The sequence below is a fragment of the Siniperca chuatsi genome, linkage group LG5 (genome assembly GCF_020085105.1).
Source record: "Siniperca chuatsi isolate FFG_IHB_CAS linkage group LG5, ASM2008510v1, whole genome shotgun sequence".
Taxonomy (NCBI): domain Eukaryota; kingdom Metazoa; phylum Chordata; class Actinopteri; order Centrarchiformes; family Sinipercidae; genus Siniperca; species Siniperca chuatsi.
In genome coordinates this window covers 27937160-27955712 of record NC_058046.1, presented here as the reverse complement: position 1 = coordinate 27955712, position 18553 = coordinate 27937160, and the positions used below count along the sequence as shown (strand labels likewise).

At 41.5% G+C, this 18553-nt stretch overlaps 1 protein-coding gene across 2 annotated transcripts in view; it reads right to left on the bottom strand.

The window, feature by feature from the left end:
* The window catches only part of LOC122876116 (neurogenic locus notch homolog protein 1-like), a 47554-nt gene that overhangs the window by 12805 nt on the left and 16196 nt on the right, over nucleotides 1-18553 (bottom strand). For both annotated transcript variants that reach the window (XM_044196041.1, XM_044196040.1), the window contains exons 5-22: nucleotides 16433-16555; nucleotides 16050-16283; nucleotides 14763-14918; nucleotides 14134-14319; nucleotides 12874-12987; nucleotides 9492-9605; nucleotides 9085-9318; nucleotides 8890-9000; nucleotides 6705-6897; nucleotides 5473-5618; nucleotides 5206-5319; nucleotides 4338-4457; nucleotides 3864-4016; nucleotides 3505-3733; nucleotides 2735-2936; nucleotides 1784-1937; nucleotides 1377-1561; nucleotides 517-649 (exon numbers count right to left, since the gene is read on the bottom strand). In XM_044196041.1, the coding sequence (XP_044051976.1) occupies nucleotides 517-649; nucleotides 1377-1561; nucleotides 1784-1937; nucleotides 2735-2936; nucleotides 3505-3733; nucleotides 3864-4016; nucleotides 4338-4457; nucleotides 5206-5319; nucleotides 5473-5618; nucleotides 6705-6897; nucleotides 8890-9000; nucleotides 9085-9318; nucleotides 9492-9605; nucleotides 12874-12987; nucleotides 14134-14319; nucleotides 14763-14918; nucleotides 16050-16283; nucleotides 16433-16555 (2901 nt within the window). The remainder of the gene's footprint in view (nucleotides 1-516; nucleotides 650-1376; nucleotides 1562-1783; nucleotides 1938-2734; nucleotides 2937-3504; nucleotides 3734-3863; nucleotides 4017-4337; nucleotides 4458-5205; nucleotides 5320-5472; nucleotides 5619-6704; nucleotides 6898-8889; nucleotides 9001-9084; nucleotides 9319-9491; nucleotides 9606-12873; nucleotides 12988-14133; nucleotides 14320-14762; nucleotides 14919-16049; nucleotides 16284-16432; nucleotides 16556-18553) is intronic.

Genomic DNA, 18553 nt, shown 5'->3' with positions numbered 1-18553 from the left:
GGTGTCCTGCCTCCATAATATAACACACTTTTGGTTAAAACAGAAACAGGACAAGACACAAGGAGGGACTGATAGTTAAGTATTAGTCAAAAAGTTCAGATATGTTTTTAAAAATATTGAGTGATAAAAATTCTAAATCTGGGAAAAACCCTAAAAATAATGAATCTAAAAAAATAACTATTTTCTGGTTAATTTTCTCTTAACTTTATGTCAAAGTCTGTGACATTTTTTTTAGTTTCTTTGATCAAAATACCTCCAACAACATGTTGGCTTTTTTGGGTTACATCCAACTCCGCTGGCACTTTGGGCTGACCTACAACACACACTTCCTTCATGTCGGGGAGAAAAATCGATGGCGTATTTGACAAGTACAGGAAGGGATGGAGGCAAGATGGGAGGAGGAGTTTTCAGACGTGCCCTGGCTGCTGTTAAGCCCTAATTAATGAAGCGTGGAGACCAGGAGGAGAGGATGGGGAAGCAGAGTGGTGTGGAGGAGTGTGCGTGGGGTCTGCTGACCTTGGGTTCCCCGGGGACAGGAGCATTTGTAGGTATTGATCAGGTCAATGCAGGTGCCCCCGTTCTGGCACGGCTGGGAGAAACATTCATTGATCTCGTCAGAGCAGTTAGTCCCCACGTATCCTGGCATGCACTGAGAGAGAGTAGGAACAAGAGAGAGAGAGAGAGAAGAAGAAGAAGCCAAGAAAGAGGAAGAAAAGTAAGGCAGAGGGAGAAGAGGGGAAAGTTTATCAATGTCTGACATGAAACAAAGATGGCTTTTGTTTACCTGGCTGTTTCTTGGCCTCCATCCTGCCAAGGCCAGCAGATCCTTTATTCCAGAGGAGATTAACATAACCAAGCTGTGTGTCTTATATTTATGAGCAGGCCTCTTCATTAGGACTGCCTAGTGTTGTTTCAGCTGAAAGGATGCTTGCTGTACACCCAGGCGTTTTAACAAATTCGTGATACAAAATTGAGAAGTTCGAGATTTAAAAATATGCAAAACAGAGTGTGCAGGTTCAGTGAAGTTAGATAAGATGAGATGCCAAGTAGAGTGGCATTTAAGACTCAATTTGCAATTCAAATCAACAATAAATTAAAAGAAACCGCATGATTGGGCTGATTTTCACTGGAAAAACGTCACAACACAAAAGTATGCTACTATAAAAGGTTAAATAACAGATCTGACCGAATACAAATCTTTCAAATGCCTTGAGTTTATACATGTTACGAATCTATTCAGACCTGATGCATTCTCTAAGTACCACATGAAAAAAATATTGCAATGACATGATTTCTAAATTCATATTTTCAGTAGCATTTTACATTAGTAAACACTTATATAGTTTATAGTACATCGTTTTCTTCAGTGCTGTTACCTTGCAGGTGTATCCACCTAAAAAGTCAGTACAGGTGGCTCCGTTTTGGCACGGGTTTGGGGTGCATTCGTCCACCTGCTCCTCACAGTAACTTCCGGTATATCCAACCTGGCAGTGGCAGTAGTGAACGTTTCCTGCGTCTAGACACTGACCAGAGTTACGACACAGATGGGCAACATCGACTCCTACGCAGAGAGGATGAAACAGTGGATTTTAGTGTCGTTTTTTGAAAATTTTACTTGACCAAGGGAGATTCACTGACACTGCATGCATTTTCAATAACACACTAATTCAGACTCAGTGTATGATGTTGTGATTTTAATATGCAAAAGAACACCTGTGCACACATACACACACATAAAGAAACACACAGGAGGATTTTTAAACCCAGGTACCTCCCCTCTTACCTCTCTGTTTGGCTGCCACCTCACAGGAGACACTTGGGACGTCACAATAAAGGCCCGTCCAGCCAGTCTCACACTCGCAGCTATAGGTGGTTCCCCTCTGCCAGCAAGTTCCCGCGTTCTTACAGGGTGATGAGTCGCACCAACGAACCAAGTTCTGAAAGGTGCAAACACACAGTATCAACCTGAATTTACTTTTATCAATTTAAATATCCCAGTAAGCTGTAATTTGGTCAAAAGAAGTATAAAAGTCTAGGTTAAAACGGAGCTAAACTTGGTTGAAAAGTAGTTTGAATTTAAATTAGAACATTATACATTATAAAACATTGTTAAGCAGGTCCTACCTACATAATGGAATATTGGAGTCAAAGGCTACAGAAACAACACCTATACATTAGGGCTGAACAATTAATCAAAATATTATTGAAATCGCAATATGGCCAAGTGCAATTTCCAAATCGCAGGAGCTGCAATTTTTTGATAAAGGTAAAATGTGTCGCAACATACCATTATAAATGAAGCATTGTGGTGCTACAGAGATGCCCCGGCCTACAAATCATATTCTCCAGTCGTAAGGGAACATGCTTGTTTGGTACAGACCCCAGCAAAAATCACACCATCATTTTTACATTTTTGTTCAGTGAAAATGATATGCAAAAATTCCCATTCCCACTAAAATTGTGACTCATATCGCAATCGCAATATCTATCAAAATAATCCCAATGTGATTTTTTTTTGCACATCGTTCAGCCCTAGTATACATCCAAGATCAAAATAAAAAACGTTCACTTTTTAACCAAATTCATCCTAAACATCTAGGCATCTTTTGACCTGCAAATCACCAAATCAATGTTTTCTGGAATACTTTATTACACTTGATAAGAGAGGTGACTGAAGTAAGACTTAAAAGACAAACACGCTAACTCAACCTAAAGACCCTCTCCGTCCTCATACCTGACAGTTGAGTCCGGTGTAACCATGTGGGCAGGTACACTTGTAGGTGCCGTAGCTGTCCTGGCAGGTGCCGCCGTTCAGACAGGGTTTGGAGTCACACTCGTTGATGTCATGCTGGCAGTAACTCCCGGTGAAGCCCGGCGGGCATAAACATGTGAAGGTGTTGATGCCGTCCACACAGCTACCGCCATTGAAGCAGGAGCTGCAGAAAAAAAAGAAAAAAAGATACGAATGTTGTATGAAATTCACCAAAATGAAAGTATTCTGCAGCTTTTTAGGAAGAGGAGAGGAGGAGAGCAAATCAATAAAACTCTCATTACCTAAGCTGGAGATAAATTCACATCTGATTTGTCTGCAGAAAGTTAACTTAGAACAAATACTTTTTTCCAGTACTGGCCTACTTCATATTCAAACTTGTTTTCCCACCTGGGAGCTGCATTGATGATGTTGAGGGAAACCAGTCTTGGCATTTTTACAAACAACTCTACAGTTACAAGCTCATTTGGGGTACAGGCGACTTAACCTACTGTTTATGGGACATCTCTGCAATACAAGAGATGTTGAAGTCAGCTGGTGTACATCAATACTCCACCAGAGGGGGCAGTGGTGGACAAGAAAATGGGGTCTATGTCAACAAGTGGGGGAAAGTGAACCTATTGATCTGAACAGATGCCCTTATCTCTGAAAATAAAAGCTGTGGGGTTTGAATATGATACTCTGAGCCCTTGATACTTTGCGATACTAATATAACACTTCTGTGAGCTCTGTACCTCTCAGTGCAGTCGGGAGTGTTATTTTCACAGTGGATTCCACTGAAGCCGGGCGGGCAGGTACAGGTGTAGCTGTTGACACAGTCGGTGCAGTTGGCTCCATTCTTGCATGGGTTGCTCTCACACTCGTTGATGTCCTCCTCGCACTTTGTGCCCCGAAAGCCGGGCAGGCAGGTACACAGGAAGCCGTTCACCTCGTCCTTACAGAGGCCTCCGTTGCTGCAGGGGTCTGTAGGAGGAGGGATAGCGGGAAAGCATTCGACTTGAGGTCTTTGCTATGTGCAGCTTTTGGTTTGTAATGAGTCTAGAGCATATTAATTAAGCAAAAGAAGTAAAGGGAGAGAGACTGGAGAACATACTGGGCTTGCAGTCATCGATGTTGGTTTCGCAGTTGCGTCCAGTGAAACCGGGTTTGCAGCCACAGCGGTAACTGCCCAAAGTGTTCTGGCAGGTTGCTCCATTGCGACAGGGATTCTTCACACACTCTTTGATGTCCACCTCACATGTTTGGCCTTGGAGGGGTCGAAAGAGGAAGAGAAAGTAAATTTCACTCCTTTGAATGGTGGCATAAAACAAGTACATATGGGTAAGAGGATAAAATAAGACAACACTTAATTAATTCACAGGAGGGAGTATGCAATTAAGAAACTAAATTATTATTATTATAGAAATTTTAAATTTAACATTTAGAAACTGGACTAAAGGAAACTAAAATGGGTTTTTCTCTGTTGGGAATACATACATAGACGGCTATGACCTTTCCACTGACCATTAGAAATAAATAGTTCCTGTAGGACACACAGGTATGCAGACGTATTGCAGGTAATGTTTACCTTGCCATCCTTCAGGACAGACACAGGAGAAGCTCTGATAGTCCTCCGACTCCTGACACATCCCCGCGTGCTTGCAGGGTTTGGAGCTGCAGGGGGCCATCAAGGTTTCACAGTTCTCTCCTGTAACACAAACACAACAACACTTCGATTAAAGCTCACCTTCAATTCAAATAAATTCCGAACTGTGTTTAACATTAACTTTCACTGTGTGATATCATGTAGGAGTCATGAACTTGGAGATAACCCAACCCAAATGGACACAGAATCATCTTTCAATCAGTGCTATCAGAAGACTTTAGCCAGGTTCTGTCAATATTTGAGGCCTGCGGAGACATTTCCCTATCTGTTTCCATAACACACGGCTCATACAGGAAGCCGGCTCCAGTTTCCGGCCATTGTGAGGCCATTTTCTGTTCTGTGAGACAGGAAGCAGGCAAACAGGAAATGTGTCAAGCACCCCGTTCCCACCCGGGCACAAGCAAAAGCCTTTTATTATTCAAAGTCCTGTAGATTTTTCCAAAAAAGACGACTCGACAAATAGAAGAAAATTTGCCCTTAGCCTTTCCATCATTATCTCTTTTGTCAAATAATAAGTGAGATGACATGAAAATATTTTCCAGCTCTCTTATCAGGGATGCTTGTGTGTCACAGAGGGGCAGAGTGAGTCAGAGGTTTGGTGTCTTTGAGCCCTGAGGAAGTCTTGCTGTTGAACTTTACTCGACAGTTATTTCATCCGTCGCACGTTTTTCCTCTTTGCCCAATAACTTAAAGTACACAGGCTGTGGAAACTGTCCCCCATAGCAAGGAAATGCCAGAACACGAGGCCAACACATGGGCGTATCAAATATTTTCAATAATATTTTCATACCCGTGTAAGGCAGGATACAGTTGCACTTGTAGCCTGCGACATCGTCAATGCAAGTCCCCTGGTTGAGGCAGGGGTTGGAGGCACATTCATTGATGTTGGTCTGGCAGTTTGGGCCTGCAGTTAGAGTGGACAATATATTACACACATAATTAATTTGCAGGTCAACTGTCAAATGGTGTCTAGGGAAGTGTAGTTTGGATGACACACACACACACTACACAAGCCAAAACATTGACACACACTCGTCCACACGACACAAATACTGACCAGTGAAGCCCATTCGACAGGTGCAAACATATCCGCTGGTCATGTCCTTGCAGGTGCCTCCATTCATACATGGGTTGGATTCACACTCATTGTTGTTGATGTCGCAGTTTTTACCACTCCAGCCAGAATCACACAGGCATTTATAGCTGGCAAAGAGAAAAACGTGGGAAAATGTCAGTGATAAATCTCTGTAGATACATTCAATCTGACAGACTTTTGTTGGATAATTTAATTCCACTGGAAATTCACCATCAGATATTTGTAGGGCTGGGTACTGAACCTCCACTCTTCTTTGGTACCCACTGAAATTTGTCCACAGCACCAAGTGTCGAAAACTGTCAACTACTGAAAGCTAGCATGTAATATGTCAGATGTTCTTCACTTATTCTCAGACAGGTCCTAATTTGAATTAACATTTTGCCACATTTATACTATACTTTTTATATTTAGTATTTATTTAGTATTTGAGAAGTTTGGCCACTTTTGTTAAAAGAATACTGTGACATTTTTTATGACATATATGCTTATTCGCTTTCTTTCAGAGAGTTAGATGAGAAGACTGATACCACTCAAATCTTTGTCTATCTGAAGATTTAAAACAAGAAAAATCCACCTACCAGCATGTCTAAAAGTCAGAGACAGGTTAGTCATTTCGCCGTTTCCAATCGTCATGCTAGGCTAATCGACCACTTCATATTTAATGGACAGATATGAGAGTATCGATCATCTCATCTAACTCTCGGCAAGAAAGCAAATAAGCGTACTTCTTGCTCCGGTACGACCAGCAGCTTAAGTTCGCTACCAGTAGCGGCTAATGTTAACTAATGTTAGCTAATGTTAGCAAACTTTGGGTAGATATTGCGGTTCACTGTCTTTATGACTCTTCTCCACTTGTGCTACAGTTACAGTACACTACAATTTAGCTCTATCCCATAATTGTTACTCACGGCTGGAGTAGCCACATTTCAACAAATGCTTCTTTTTAGATGCTTCTACATGTTTCTTATTGCATTACATCCAAACACAAATATTTGCTCAATTAGGAATCAAAACAATACACAACCAACACGTAAATGCAATGTACAGGTGGTTTTAACTGGATTGAAAGATGTTTTACAGTGCATCTTTCTTTTAATGCTTTCAATAGTTGATAAAATGTGTTTAGGTTATTTTTGTGCCACAGATAGTAGCATCAAATCTAATGTCTTGTACCAATTTGTCGACTGCCTCACCCATTGATCTTGTCGTCACAGTGGCCGTGGATACAGGGATTGCTGAGGCACTCGTTGACCTGGGAGAAGCAGGTGGCGTCATGGTAACCTTCTGGACACACGCAGATGAAGCTGTTGATGCCATCGATACAGGTGCCGCCATTGTGGCAGGGGTTGATGGCACACTCGTCGATGTTGATGTTACACATGGTACCTAAAAGAAAGGAGAGGCTGCTTTGCTATATTTTCTGGAGGAGTCTTAAAGAAATAGTGCTCAGTGTTGGGAAATGTGCTTATTTGCTTTCTTGCCAAAAGTTAGACGAGAAGATTGATGCCACTGTACAGTAAATATGTAGCTGGAGCCAGCAGCCGATTAGCTTAGCTTAGCATAAAGACTGAAAACAGCTATCCTGGCTTTGTCCAAAAGGTAAGAAACCCACCCACCAGCACATCTTAAGCTCACTAATCAACACGTTGCATCTTGTTTGTTTAATCCATCCAAAAACCAGAGTGTGAAAACAACAAGGCACAGTTTTACGGGGTGACTTCCTGGAGTCTTGTCTTGCCAGGTAGGAAGTCATTGCTCCCGATGTTTTTAAATATCTTTTTATTTTTCTCTGTTGCTTTTATGTTTTATGTAAAGCACTTTGAATTGCCTTGTTGTTGAAATGTGCTATACAAATAGACTTGCCTTGCCTAGTCAAGCTAGCTGTTTCCCCGGTTCCAGTCTTTATGCTAAGGTAAGCTAACCACCTCCCGGCTGTAGCCTCATATTTAATGGACGAATATCAAAGTACTGATTTTCTCATCTAACTCTCACATCACATGACATAATGTCTTTATTGGTTTATAGACAGTGAAGTGGCTTTGAAATAACAATAATTTCTGCAACACCTGTCAACAGGACGATTTTGCACTCTATTTGAAGTATTATTTTAAATACACAACGGCAACTCACACAGCAACAGACAAAGCTGCTACACAATCTCAGGGCAGTGAATGTATCAATTTCCAGAAACATGAAGAGCTTTAAGTCCCTCTTTGTCGGCCACTTGAAGCGTTGACGCCATTCAGCCTGGTGCCACGCATAACATAAAGGCAGCCCATTTAGCTTTAAACCAGGGTCCGGCTTCCAAGCTTTTAAAAGCTCAACTTTCAGGAATCTTTCAGGGAATCTTTTCTCCTGCTCAAATCCCAGGTGACTGTGTGTGCCAGAGTGCATGTGTGTGTCCTCTCTTTGTATGGGAGGGCAGCTTGCATATCCTAACAGCAGCAGGTTGGGGACAGGGTGGAGCTGGAAAGTGACACCGGTCGAGCCTCAGAGGAGCGTGCTCACCCGCTCGCCATCTGTCACCCTCCCCATCAAGACCCACACACGTCCGTCCATACGTTTGATCCTCCAATGCTGCACTTCAAACACTCATTTTGTCTACTGGTCACCTGAGACAGCGGCCAGTCTTAAATTAACTTTACAGTTGCAGAGAGCCTTTCTGCAAATTGAAGGTCTGCAATGATTCAATAGGTAGAGAGAGAGAGAGAGAGAGAGTCACCTCCAACACACTAATGAGGATAAACTTGCCGATATGTTAGGAAAAGACAGCAAAATAGCTAACTAGGCTGTAAAATATACAAATCGTTTAGCCAAGTCTCCTCTTTCGCTCTCCTTATTCTATCATTTTGTGTATATATTGTGATTATTCATCTATTCTATTTTGTTTTTTCTTTTTAAAATCTAATATTCAGTAATATGTCATTTAGCTTTGGCAATAATAATACATCAATATTCATGCAAATAATGATTGCCTTATTTGATTTGATAAAAGATGGCAAAGTCTAGTCATTCAGCTAAAGAAATTGCAAAATAGTTGTTTTCTTTTTGATTGATACTCTCACTCTCTCTGTGATAGTTTCTGATATATGCTTGTATGTGACTGGCTGTGTTTGTTGGTCAAGGTTATGTATGTACAACATTGGTCATGTTTCTTGAAACTTGGTATATCTTACAGTCTTAATGTTTGTCCTCTTCCTACATTTCCTAACTTCCCCGCTCCCTCTTCGGGAGGCAGTAACATTTTCTACTCTTTAATTTAAGCTTTTGTGGAGAGAAGATGGCAAAGAGGTTGTCCTGAATCCTCTACCATATAACAGCCACGTGTTTCAAGACTGAGCAATAATATGACCAACTTTCTGTGTGCAAGTTGCTTACCCGTGTAGCCGGGTTCACACGCACACTCGTAGCCATTGATCTTGTCGATGCAGGTCCCATAGTCACAGGGATTGCTCTTGCAGTCGTCGATGTTGATTTCACAGTTGATTCCTGTCAGAAAAATTCCTTTCGGTAACCTTGAATGTCGGAGCAAATTTATGGTTGCATCTCTATTTGTATGTGTGTGGCGGTTACCTGTGGTGCCCTTTGGGCAGCTGCAGATGTAGGCGTTCTCTCGGTCCTGGCAGGTGCCTCCGTTCCTGCACGGCTGGCTCAGACACTCGTTGATGTTGGTCTCACACAGCCGGCCGGTGTATCCAGGGTTGCAGTGGCAGCTGAATGAGGCCAGGCCGTCAATGCAGGTACCGTAGTGGCACGGGTCAGAGTAACACTCATTGATGTCCGTCTCACAGTGCCTCCCAGTGTAACCTGACAAAGAGATATACTCATTTATTTATTACCTTGTTAGGGTGTATTTCACTTGTTTGTTCTCTTTCTATAATTCCAAACTTTTCACTCCCTTTTTGGTGGGCCTTAAAAGTTTCCGCTCTATAATTTCAGCTTTTGTTAAACCTTTTCAGCTGTTGTCAAAACCTTTATACCTTCAGTGCACTCGCAGGTGTACTTGTTGGGTCCGTCTGTGCACTTGGCGCCGTTTTTGCACGGCGTGCTGGCACACTCGTCGATGTCTATCTGGCAAAGGTTCCCAGTGAAGCCTGGAAAAACAAGAGGGTGTTACTGTGTGCATGTCAGCATGAAGGAGTGTGTGTGTGTGTGTGTGTGTGTGTGTGTGTGTGTGTGTACAGAAATGGCTACTGTGTTCTCACCATTTCAAACCAGTCCCGCTCATAATCCCGAGCCCATACTATAAGAGCTCTCAGCGAATCAGAAATCTGCACGTTAATTAACAACTGCGCAATACTACAAACTCTATTTTCCCTTTAACTTCTTTTCAGCACGACTCCAAAAGCAGAAGGGAGAGTGGGGGAACCAAATCGTTTAAAGCGGGGGAAGGGAGAGAGGGAAAGAAATGAGGGAAGAATGAAAGTTGCGAGGCCTCCTGACCAAGGGGTGAGAGACAAAGGAGGGCCTGTCTGCTCAACGCAACGCCAAACTGAACCCGCTGCCTCCTTTGTCCCCCAAAACTTTTCCATCACAATGCGCATTCTCCTGTCTTGCTTTCACCCCCTCTCCACTACCCCCTCCCCTCTCGCTGCCCGCTTCTAAAAAGACACAGCATGACCTTTGACCCTCCACTATTCAAACTCCTTATCATTCGAAATCAACCAGCAGGCTTTCTCCTTTTTCCTGGAGTTATTCTCATCTCAGATATTTTCTTCTCGTCCCCCCTCTGTCACATGATGGTACAGTCCAAGGACTAGTAGGATGTTGTCTGATGAAGAGATTCAATTCTACACCTCCTTCCTCCACCACACCACTGCAGGAACACACAGGCGGGTAAAGCTAAAAAGACTCAGTTGCAGCTAATCTGGTGAGGAAGTATTTGTACTTTATTGTTACTTTTAAGCTATTAATTCCAGCAACTTTTGGGTTGCCAGGTTGTGAAAAACTGATTAATGAACTATTACCAACATTTATAACTGCATTATTACCAAAGAGAAAGGATAAACACCAGGATAATAACATTGCCACTTTCTAATAAGGCACTGTTTATTAGTCATAACTAATAGCTTATTAATGGTTAATGGTAAATAAATAATTCACTATTCGCTCTATAGATAAGTTATAAGATATTAGACCAAGAACAATTTTTTGGGGAGCCGGGTTGTGAAAAATCCCTTTTTGCAGAGTCTATCTTTTCTCTTTGGTAATTATGCAGTAATAAATGTTGGTGATCATTAATAAATGCTTAATAGGCTATTAATGAATGGCTTTTGGTCCAGATCCTCCTGCAGCCCTTTTCCAGAAGGTAAGTGGTCAAAAGATCTAATTAGTCAACCTGGCAACCCAAAAGTTGTTTTTATTAATGGCTTAAAACTGATCTACAAAGGGTTAGTAAAATATGTATTAACCATTATAAAAGCCATTAGAACCATTTTTAATTTCACAGGAATTTGATCAACTTTCTCTTCCTCTGAGCCCCTGATATTTTCTAACTAAAGTGTACGTATTTTAATTTGAAAGCCTATAATATTTTATTAAGGGTGATTGTCTTGGAAGTGGTACCAAAAATGCAATTTTGTCAGTAATGACTATATTATTTTCATTGAAGTGTGTTTTTATGTGACTTATATCAGCAGGAGGTGATTTATGTGAGCTTTGGACTCACTATGAAGTATGCAGCCTGAGGCAGAATAAGATTTTGGCACTACACAGCCAGCACAGCCCTAGAAATACCCATAAACTACTGAATCAACAATAAACAAAACAACCAACATCATAAAGAAGAAACTTCAATAATTAAAAAGTGGACAATCAGATGTTTGCAGACCGAGAGGGGGAAAACAACACCAGTCTCTTCTGTATGCAATGTTGCCAGTTTCCAGCACTGGGAAAGAAGCCGCAACAAACCTCAGCGGTACAAATTGTGAGTGTTTTTTTGCCAAGATGCGATGCAAAAGTTAAGTTTCTTCACAGCTCAGTTACAGTGCCCCAAAATGCACTGAAAAGAACTATAAAAGAATTTCTTACCCAGATGCACACATATGCATACACACACAAAGGGTGAAGCAGAAATGCAAGCATGCACAGGGGCGCACACTCACATACGCATCATGCACCTCAGCAGCCAAAGAGGGATTTATCCCCAGACTGCTGGAATCAGACATTTCAATGGCTCTCAGTGGGGTTTCCATGGCTATTCCATGTACAGAAATAATAAGAGGGGACCCTCGCCTCGGGCCTGGCTCGCAACAGGGACAAATTTACATCTCAAGCAGGGCGGTTAAGACCCCTTCCCCTTCTTTACCCCTCCCTTCCTGCTTCAGCATAACGGTCTGTGCGTCTCAACCCCCCACCCCCACCCCCTAACCCTTCATCTACCCTCCCAAAAAAACACTTTCACCATCACCACTTTGTGCTGCTTCCTCACATAACCCTCTCTTACTGTCACACACAGTTTTCTTAGGCGTTAAGCTCTTGTGTTCCCTCTTGTACCCCCTCTCTATTAATTCTAAAGCTTCCTTGTTGGGGTGTCTCTCTTTCTTTCCGTCTTTCCTTCTTCCTTTCTTTTTTCTCTCAACAGGAGGAATCCTGCCTCTCTCCACCCAGACCGCCTTTGATCCACCCGACTCGGAGCTTCGCTATTTTCCTCCCCGAAAAGAAAGAACGAAAAAAAAAATCACTTCCACCTCAATGATTCCACTGAAAGAATGCAAAAAAAAAAAAAACGCATTTGGGGAGTTTGAATATCTTTCTTTTGCTTACTTCTTTTCTCTCTTTTACTCTCTAGATTCAGTAGTTGCATTCCTTCATTCCCTCCTTCCTGAACATCAATACCTCTTGGCCAAATAGTGTAACTCCAATGGCATTTCTGGAAAAAAAAGGCTGCAGAAAATCAACTAGCTGCGCTCAAAATAGACCAAACGACAACCTCATTCGCCACCACAACATAGAAAATGTCATTTTATGGAGCGTAGTAGTAGCTCTGTATTATATTATTAGCTCTTCCCTGTTCCCAGTCACATTCAAAAGTCTTGTTTAGATCCACAAGTCTCTGCTCCCTCATCAGACTTTGCAAAAGGGATAAGAAACTTGTTTAAAAAGTTCAAACTTCCTCAAGCCTTTCCCTATAGATTTTTTTTTTCCCTCTCTCGTCCTCGACTGCTGCGTTCATTCGGGGCTACCCGGGCCTGCGTAAGCCTGCCTCAGGGCTGGGATTAGTGCCCGTCCAGGAAGGTGTTTGTGTGTGTGTGTGTGTTTGTGTTTGAGAGATAGAGAGAGAGAGAGAGAGAGAGTGATGTGGAGAGAGAGAGAGATCGACCTCTGTGCCCCCCCTCCTCTGCAGCAGTACGGCAGCCTCACCTGTGGGGCACTGGCAGTGGAAGGCGTTGATCTTGTCGATACACTTGCCGTTGTTCAGGCAGGGGCTGTTGGCGCATTCGTCTGTATCGATCTCGCAGAACTCCCCCTCGTAACCTGGCCAATTAGCAAGGGAGGAACAGGAGGGAGATGGATTGGTTAGACAGAGACACAGTGAGAAGCATTTTCACACTGCTGTTATACAGTATGCTGCTATAACGGATTTAAATTACACACAGTGGCTATATAAATAGGAGTAGGACTGCAATTAACAATTATTTTCTTTTCGATTAATCATAGTGAAAAATGGCCGTCAGAATTTATGTTGTGTTTTGTGCAACCAACAGTCCAACACCTCGAGATATTCAGTTTACTATCACATAAGACAAAGAAAAGCAGCACATTCCTCAGAATTGAGAAGTTGGAACTAGGACGTTTGGCAATTTTGCTTGAAAAATTGATTAAACGATTGATCAGTTATAAAAACAATTGCTGGTTATTTTCTGTCGATTGACTAATCAATTAATCGACTAATCGTTTTAGCTCTATTTTTAAGATTAATGGTTTACACTGATACAGTGTCAGAGAAGGTGACACCTTCAAATGGCTCACTGTATCCAACCAACAGTCCAAAACCCAAAGAGTTTCAATTGACAATGATATAAAACAGAGAATCAGCAAATCCTCACATTTGAGAAGCTGGAAACAGATTTTTAGGGGTACTTTCTGTTTATAAAATCGCTTAAACGATTAAGTGATTATCAGAATTGTTGCTGATTAATTTTCTGTAAATTGACTAACTGATGAATCTAATCACTTCAGTACTAAATAGGACCATATAAAAAGGAAGACAAAAGAGGCATGTACTGTTGTCATGTTTGGAGTATTTAGTCCTGTCATTTCACGTATAATAAACATGTCTCTATTTTAGCTCATATTAACACAACAACACATGAAAAGGTACAAAGAAGTGATGCTAAAGCTACAGGACATTGAAAATTGACAGATTAAGTGACTATAAGTTACTTGTGTGTCCATGTGACTTGTTTGTAAGCCTTGATTTACTGTAATTAGGCAACATGAATCTAAAATACTTCCACTATATTTAAGGGTAACAATAGCAAATTTTAGGAGTGATCGTGCCCTAGGACAACGTGAAGGGCTGTGAAATGTGTTAAATGTCACGCCAAGATATGGTCCAATGCCTGAGTATCACATTTTCTGGTCAAACTGGGACGTAATAACTCTCTCAAAATGTCTTACCTGGCATGCAGATACAGTGGAAGTCTCCTATCTGGTCCAGGCAGGTGGCCTCATTCATACACGGGTTGGACATGCACTCGTTGATGTCCAGCTCGCAGCGCGGCCCCACGTAACCCCGCTGGCACTTACACTGGAACGAACCCTTGGTGTTTATACACTTCCCTGCATGCTCACATGGATTGGAACCTGTTCAAACAGATTAACACTTTAACTTTACTTTAACAGGTCGTCGTGTACCTACAAGACCTAACAAGTAGCAATTTGACTGTAAAGACATGACAATGAGATGATTTGGGTGGTTTAGTGTTGTTTGACGAAGCCAAACCAAAGCCTCGACTGTGTGTGATTACGGCAATAATACCCCTGAGGGTATTATTTACTGCGATTATGGACACAATTATGGGTATACCAAAGTACCCATAATAACAGGAAAGAATGAGCTTGTATTGTGGCTTGTATAAAAGAGTTACGAATATATGTGTGATGGTTGAAAAGCTTTCTTGACAGTGGTTTAGTTAAACAGCTCCCTGAGATAGCAAAAGTTGAAATGTGTCCTCAATCATTCATATTTTTGACCTGAAACTAGAGAACGGACAGAGAATTTGCAGGTCAGGTAGTGTGAGTTTTACCCAGCGAGCACTCGTCAACATCCTGATCGCAGGAAGCCCCGAAGTACCCCGATGGGCAGGTACAGAAGTGATTTCCACTGACGGGGTTGGTGTCACAGTTGGAGCCTTTCTGACAAGGGTTGCTGATGCAGGCGTCGTCCAGCTGGCACAGCAGTCCTAGTACACAGTACAGAAGATGGACTTTATAATAATGGACTCAACATCCTCCCATCACTTCTATCAGTTAAAAGGGGAACTCCACTGATTTTACACATCAGAGTCTGTTTACAGGTCTTAGGGAGCACTACTGCATGAAAAAAGTTGTATAAAGAGAGCTGCGCAAAATCTGATTTATTGCCTCAAGTCATGTCACTTGGCTCAAAGCTACATTAGCTGCTTCTAGCATAACACACCCAAATCTCTGACCGAACTGTTGGCGGTCAAGTTGCATTGTGGGTAATGTAGGCGCCAGGTTTTGACAAGGAAGAAGAATATGTGGAATAAAAAGATGATATCTCTGTTTCTGCTGCATCGATTTTGATCTTTTTTTTCCCCTAAACTGTCCATCGTGAGTCAAAAAATGTTATATTGTAATGTATGGTGTAATGTGAAATCAGCGGAATACTCTTTTAAACTTTCCTAGGCTGATTTTATAAATTGCAATTCTTCTAAAACTGCAATACTTGAATTCCATGCACCACTGACTTTAAACCAACAAAATGGACCAGTCACAGTCCCAAGTTAAAGTTTTTTGTTTCACAGGACACGTATTTAATGTGGAATGACAAGTTGACTTAAACTGAAAGAGATGTTGATGAAGTACAGTATAAAGCATTTAACAGATGTTATATACTGTACTACTACTATAGACTATAAGTACACATGGAAACATGTATTTACTCTGAAACTGCACAAAATTTACGTCAAAGATTTAATTTAATTGAATTATTTGGGGAAGGAGAAAGAGGTACGTCCCTCCAGTAAAAGAAAACTAATGGACGTCAACATATTCGCGTCTTTAACGTCAAAATGTAGAAATTATATAACGTGTCATGTTTACCAACATGAGCAGTTTAGGACACCAAAAACAAAAGGAGAAACCAAAGATCAGCATTTATGAATGTCACTTTCTCTGGATGGAGAGATCCCTGGTGTAATTTTAGTTTAAATTTGTTACTTCCCATGTCCTTCACACCCCACAATAAAATGCCATATTGTCAAAGACAGCTAATCTACAGAATTTATCCTTATAAGGCTGCTGCCTTGTTTTAAATAAAACCATTTGCCGTCAAGCAAACATGTAAATACCTGTGCGGCCATGGGGGCATTCGCAGTAGAAAGAAGCGACGCGGTCATGACAGGTGGATCCCTGGTGGCATGCAGCACTGGCACAGTCATCGATGTTCTCACTGCAGTCGTCCCCAGTCCAGCCGTTCACACACACACACTGGTAGCTGCCGAAGGTGTTGTGGCACGTGCCGCCATTTTGGCAGGCGTTGGGCATCAGCTGGCACTCATCAACGTCATCTGTGCAGAGCTGACCTAGGGGTCAGAAGATTAAAGGGAAGTTGGTTTACATCGTAAAAAATTCAAGTGATAATAATAATAATAATAAATAAATAAATAAAAATAATAGCTCTCTTAACAAAGAAAGAGCATTGACACATCTAGCGGAACATCGCTATACAAACCTGTAAATTCTGGTCTACACTGGCAGTTGTAGGTGTTGACTCCATCTACACATGTCCCTCCGTTCTGGCACCCATGACCTGGACAGTCATCAATGTTGTGGTTGCAGTTTTTTCCTGTAAAACCTGAAACAAAGAGAAATGTAAGTAATTAAATGTGTTTCTTTCACTGTGTAACTTCTACTAGTGGAGGCTTCAGACTTTCAGTTGCTCATTTCTCCTGGTTTGAAAACAACAAGCTCCCATTTAAAACAAAGGGAGTGAAACTTCTCTACAGTTGAATGTGGTCAACTGTCTTTTTCCTCCCAAGAAAGAAGGCAGCTGTACCCTCTTGTCTGTGGCAACCGTGCCATGTAATAACATCCACTCTGCTATAGAGCTACAGTTACACAAGAGGCAACCACTGGACTGTACATGTGGCATGTTGGGTAATAAGTGAAACTTAAAACCAGTACAAGTCATCACTTCTTTTTGGCGATCATTATGAAAAACTTTATGGGGTTTCCTAAACAACTGTTCATTTACTTTTGAATTCAAGGCATACAGCTAATAAAGCTGACTGTTATCAGTTTCTAATAAAATGTTGCACAAGTTTTAAGTGAATTTCAGATATTCCTACAAAATAAAATGCAAATCAGTGCTTGCTGCTTTCAACTACTGTACATTCACACGAATATATTCAAGAGGACGAGAGGACCAGTAGGTCCATTACATTATTCATTGCTGCTTCACACCTAAGATGGCATTTGTGTTTTTTAATGAATAAATTAGTTTTTTATCCATGTGTATACCCTGAGGTGTTTTATAATCCAATATGGTGATATACGTAGAGGGAGGTGACATGCAACAAGGGCCACTTCCTGGACTTGAATTGGGGATGTTGCCCCCCCCCTTTGTTTTGGGGGTTTTCTGGTGGAGTAGAGGCATTTAATGTTTAGTAGAAGCATGACATGAATGGTGTGTATACAGGAGAAGAAGTGAAAGGTGCCTTGATTTTTGTTAAAGTGTTTTCGTAAAAAATGGTTTCTGTCAACCTTTTTCGCATCTTTATGGTGTTTCCACTCGTGGATGGAAAACTACCTACTGAGGACAGTTTACAATTATGAAACCATAAGAAAGCTTTTTTGATCACCAACAATACAAGTACAAAACAAATAAGGTAGATTCCTTCTAAATAGTAAATGTGTGAGACCTCAAATGCATTTTCTTCCTCATAAAACATTTTTATGAGGAATTTTTGAACCCTGCATTGTTTACATCATGTTTGCTAGCTTGCAGAGTTGGGATGGAAAGTTGCCACACAAATTCATTACACGAATTTCGGAACTCAGTGGTAACAGACAAAAACAAGGCAAAGGTAGTCTGTGTGAAGGTGATGAGGTGGTGGGTAGGACTACAGGCTATAGTCCCAGCAAGCTTTGCTTCACTCCACTATGTGAAAAGGATGTTGTCCTTTGCCCATTTCCTTATGATAAGCCCGGATGCCTTCCTGCTCTGCCTTGTTCACACACTGTACAAACCAAAGCAGAAACACACACACACACACACACAGGACACAACATAAGCAGGAACAGCCCTGCCTTAAATGACATAATCGCTTAACCAGCCACAACCAGGCACTGACATTTAAATTCAACTTGAGAGATTTCAGGAACACCGTGTATTTAGAAATGGCTAACCTGACATTAATTCAAGAGGATCACATGACTCATGTCAGCTTACAAATGACGAATATGACCAATTTGATCAATACTTCATCTTAACGCTTATTTTTTTTTTTTTTTTAACAAAACCGTTCATAACAAGAAACTATGTAAAGGCCTGGAAACACTTGAAGGTGGGACAGCAAAATTAATCTGCTCATCTTCGCAAAATATTTGGGTCTAGAAGCTTGGTGATGTAGTGACTACCTGCAGGGCTAGTTGACGGACGACTGTAGCTGACGAGATAACGGCTAACACGATAGCCAACCAGGAACATGCTAGCACTAGTCAGTAACCTAGCTGCTTATTTTTAGTTAATAACTAACGGGTGGCAACTCTTGCAAGTAGGGTATAATACGGGATCGTCCCGTATTGAAAAACACAATGCATTGTCCCCTACTGAATCAATATGGACGCGATT